This window comes from Solanum verrucosum, unplaced genomic scaffold (assembly GCF_900185275.1).
Source record: "Solanum verrucosum unplaced genomic scaffold, falcon-dt-bn FXZP01000255.1, whole genome shotgun sequence".
Taxonomy (NCBI): Eukaryota; Viridiplantae; Streptophyta; class Magnoliopsida; order Solanales; family Solanaceae; genus Solanum; species Solanum verrucosum.
The window spans coordinates 1,389,588-1,393,988 of record NW_026020006.1 but is presented as its reverse complement, the minus strand read 5'-3'; the positions used below and the strand labels follow the sequence as shown (position 1 = coordinate 1,393,988).

Sequence of the window (4,401 nt, the reverse complement as noted above, 5' to 3'; positions counted from 1 at the left end):
GCAGTTGCTATATTACATTTGTCAATGTTTAGTTACAAAGATGTTGATTAAGAGCACAATGAATCATTAAGAAATGATACTTAGAGACAAGAATAACAGTTTAGAGCTGTCACAAGAGGCATACACTTTCATAGATTAATCTTTACCATAGAATTAGCAACCAAAAACTCTGGTATAATTGCTAAGAGAGAGAACCCAATAATTTGATTACACATTTTCATTTTAGTGTGCCTTTGATTTATATTCATCTCGAATACCTCGAGATTCTCCAACTAAATGTAAATGTCTTCCTGCTCAGTTGATAAAAAGACTACAACATACCCAGTGTAATCCCACAAAGTGGAGTGTTGGGAGGGTAGAGTGTACGGAAGCCTTACCCCCTACCTCAGAGGTAGAGAGGTTGTTTCTGAGACCCTCAGCTCAAGAAAAAACTCCGTTGATAAAAAGGAAACAATTCTTTCTGTATGTACAATATGCAATCAGAGGATCCATAAACATAGATACAGGATATTATAAGACCTTATACACAAATAGTTGCATTTGATTACTTTACTTTTCAGGATAAAACATGCCAATGTTGAAGTTATCCAGACAAAACAAATCATGAAGCTTTATAGTAATAACAACAAAAGCCATGAATTGTCTTATCTGTGGACAGTTGTTGTAGGAGTCCTCCATATAATGCCAGGAGAGGTGCTGCAAATGCAAGCATCATCTTTTGACTTTTGGAGGCAAAGGATGTATACATCCAACTGTTGCCCTGGAAAATTCACATGCTTATGAATAATACGCTTTGGGAAATGAATATGAACCCAACAAGAAAACCAAAGAAATTGATAATTAAAATCCACAATATGACGACATTATGAAAAATTAAGCACCAAGATCTATATTTGAGATAGTATCTGCCGAAGTAGGAAACTTAGTTTACATCATACTGATGTTTATAACTTCATCATGATATACTCACAATCTAAAATTTAATCGTCCTCACTGCATGCTTCAATTTTTACATAGTAAAAAACAAAAGAAATCTACTTGAGGAAAATATCTGAGACTAGATAAAGACTAAGCTTAGATAGTTTAAGTCCGCCGTCAGCACCTTGAACAGCGGGTCTTTTTTTGTGTTATCACTTACAGTTGTCATCTCCATACAAGGACTAGTGTTGACGGTCACATAGTGAAAAATGTTCCTAGCAGCTTTAATGATTATCATCGTAAAATATCAGAGGTTCTTCATGAATAATACAACATGATTGTTCACTCTCTTTTACAAGGTTCATAAAGAAATGCATTTGAAAAAGATAGAAGTTTATTTCTTTCCAAGAATATAAGGCATGATAACATAGTTACAATTGCTCAACTGTCTACAGCAATGGAGGTAAACAACATAGTCAAAAATATCAACAAAACACCTATTCTCATGCTTGTTACAATGTCATCCAAGGCGAAATGTGGATGAGATCCAACCAATGAAAAGAAAGGTGAGAGGCAGAAATAAAAATCAACTGACATGAGTACCAGTTCCAGCAGAAATTAAAGTCTTCAGCTCTGCTAAATGTTCATCATTTGAAATATGGAGCGAGATGCGAAGATTAGTTAACAATGCTTCTTGGTCCCAACTTAAAGGACCGGACGCATATAATGCCTCTAAAGTGCAGTGATAAGCATGTAACTCCAAACTATGAATACTTGCTGCTATTTTCACTGGTGAAGAAAGAGAGTGTCTTTCCTCCTTATCTGCAGAATCATAAAAAGACTCTGCATCACTGCAAAGAAGCTCAGTTCCTTGACAATAGACTTCTTCTGGGGATAAGTTGGAAAATTTTTCGTTGATACTACAACTACCAACGGAACAGGCATCACTAGATTCTGTACTTCTGGTAAGGAAATAGCCAACAGAACCACTTCTTTTGGTTTGCTCCAATGCACAATATCCATCAGATACATCGTTCAATGAATCATGCACATACTTCTCAGCCATTATATTCTCTTTGCACTTGGCATTAACATTGACCTGTCCCTTTAAGGAAGCTGGGACCACCCTCCGTCTCTTAAAAGCTCTCTCAGTTGCCGCTAAATCCTGAATGTTTCTAGATGTTTCATTTTTAGAGAAGGCAACTTGGGATACCCTATTCAGCAATAACGAAGAGCTAATATGAGACTTCCGCAACTCAGTACACTCCTGAGAAGCTAAATGATCATCCCCAGCATGAAATCTACTCCTTGCACTAAAAGACAGGACCTTGCTCACCTTTTTAGAAGGTTTTAAAGCTGATAGTTGGTCAGATCTTCTACACAGTTCAGATCCCTATAAGAAGAAACAAACATATAGTCAACAAACACAAACTAAACAACTCAGACCAATACCGAAAGATGACAATGAAGAACCAAACAACAATACGAATCAAGAAAAAATGAAAAGAAGATAAGTGGAACACAAAATAAAAAATAAAAAGGAAAAATCCTCAAAATAAAGAGAGAAAAGACCAAATATAAATGCGAAATTCTATTAGACACAACACACCCAAGAAGATTGGAAAAAAAGGAGGAATGCTAAACTTCTTCTATCATTCTACATCTGCAAACAAAAATCTAAGAATGCAAATGAAAAGTAAAAGGAGAGAATAACATAAGGTCTTGGGAAATGGAGAGGGAGGGAGACTACAAACTCACCTTCCTTATCAAGTCCCGTTCCTCATCTTGCCAACATTGTACCACTCTCGTGTTTGATCTGTGCACACAAAGCTCCTTCAGGCATCCAGTTTGGCGTACCAAATAGTAGTCACTATCCAGAACCTTCACAATTGTAGCCATCTTCCAAGATGATTCGTCAAATACCTCCACAACCTGACCAGTTTCCTGATTTTCCAAACCCTCCACACATGGTGTACAAGATCTGATATTCTTTCTTGACACCCTCTCAGTCCTCCCCTTACTTTCCATTCCAGGATAGTAATCATACCTTACAGTGTACATATGCTCATTATCAGAGAGAATCTCTGCACGACGCTGTAATGCAGGTGACTGCTTCATGTTCATTACCTCAACTTTGCTTCCCCTTTTAAACCTCATGATTTGTAACTCAGCTCAAACCCGATAACCTGGTAATTTCAAAAGCACATTATAACACAACACAAGACTTTGTACTACAAAACCATAACAACATCAAAACTTCCCAAAACTTGGTAGAGATACATTCTATCAAGAACGAAAAGGATATTATCATCAGTAATCTCAAGATATACATGAAAAGACAAAATCTTTACATCAATACCCAAACAATTAATCGAATTAAAACTTAATTGATTCAATAGAAAAACCCCCACAAAATGATATATACACAAAAGTATGATTATCTATAAAGTACTCAATCGTCGATACTGATTGCTAGCACAAAATTAACAAGGTCTGAGTATATGATCTCACACATACATACACACACACCAAAACAAAAAGGAATCTTTTAAAAAATATTGCAACCTTAACAAAAACCACCAATAACATAAATGCTGAAGTACCTAAATAAAATTCATAAAATCATAACAAAATGATTCTTTTGATCAGAAAAAAAAATCTAAAAAAAGATTGAAAACTTGCATAGGCACTGAGCAAAATACATAAACAAACTTGTGAGAAAAGCAAAAAAAAATCTGAAAAAAATAATTAAAACCCAATTAATTGATTTCAACAAATGATCGAAACATCCACATAAATCTCAATAATCAAAACAAAAATTAAAACGAAATGATAAAATAATTCTGTTTACAAGAAAATCGTAAATATGGATCAAATTACGTACGTTTTTCTGAAAATTGAAGAAATGCTTCAACTTATGAAGTCGCCGATCGCAAATTGGATTGTTCCCTTGAAGGAATCGAAAGAATTTTTCGGATTTGAGTTAAATTGTATTTGTGTTTTAGGGTTTGGTTTTGGGGAAAAAGAAATGTTTAAGAAAAAAAAAACAAAATATATATTACGTAGAGAGGGGTATTATTGGGAAAAAAAAATGATGATTTGCTTCAAAAACTCGATCCACCAGAAAAAAAAAGTCCCATTATGCCCTATTATTAACCATAAAATTTAACAATGCCACACAACTTATGCCGAGCAAGATAAAAATTTTAATTTCAAAGATTAAAAAACCTTTAAACTTATGTTGAATAAGAATACTACAATTTGCAAATTTTCAATAGATGAAGAATGTGTATACAAAATAATTACATGAAATACAAGGGGGCAAAAATTAAATACAATTTCGTTTGAGGAGAATACCTTAGATTTAGCAAATAAGAAATTGTAGTACTAATTGACTCATATTGTCACCATCCAAAAGTTGAGGTCATGATGACACACACCCCAAGAACTCCAAAATGGTGTGTAAGGTGAAAGAACTAATAC

The 4,401-nt window shown here is 34.4% G+C and overlaps 1 protein-coding gene across 2 annotated transcripts; it reads right to left on the bottom strand.

The window, feature by feature from the left end:
• Positions 1-472: 472 nt before the first annotated feature.
• On the bottom strand, positions 473-3,949 carry LOC125819663 (uncharacterized). Of its 2 annotated transcripts, none has more exons than XM_049499128.1 (4): positions 3,803-3,949; positions 2,677-3,104; positions 1,514-2,311; positions 473-760 (listed from the first exon to the last, which is right to left on the bottom strand). In XM_049499128.1, the coding sequence occupies exons 2-4, from the start codon at positions 3,073-3,075 to the stop codon at positions 602-604; spliced, it is 1,356 nt and encodes a 451-aa protein (XP_049355085.1). In that variant the 5' UTR covers positions 3,076-3,104; positions 3,803-3,949; the 3' UTR covers positions 473-601. The 2 variants fall into 2 exon arrangements, with proteins under 2 accessions (XP_049355085.1, XP_049355086.1); XM_049499129.1 differs by having other exon boundaries at positions 492-760; positions 1,522-2,311.
• Positions 3,950-4,401: the final 452 nt, after the last annotated feature.

What these genes read in the sequence shown, in the direction of transcription:
- LOC125819663 (XM_049499128.1), bottom strand. Translation starts at nt 3,075, where the DNA reads ATGAGGTTTAAAAGGGGAAGCAAAGTTGAGGTAATGAACATGAAGCAG. An exon ending in AACGGGACTTGATAAGGAAG is followed by an intron (nt 2,312 to 2,676) that starts GTGAGTTTGTAG and finishes TTCTTCTTATAG; the next exon opens with GGATCTGAACTGTGTAGAAG. An exon ending in CTGCTGGAACTGGTACTCAT is followed by an intron (nt 761 to 1,513) that starts GTCAGTTGATTT and finishes TGAATTTTCCAG; the next exon opens with GGCAACAGTTGGATGTATAC.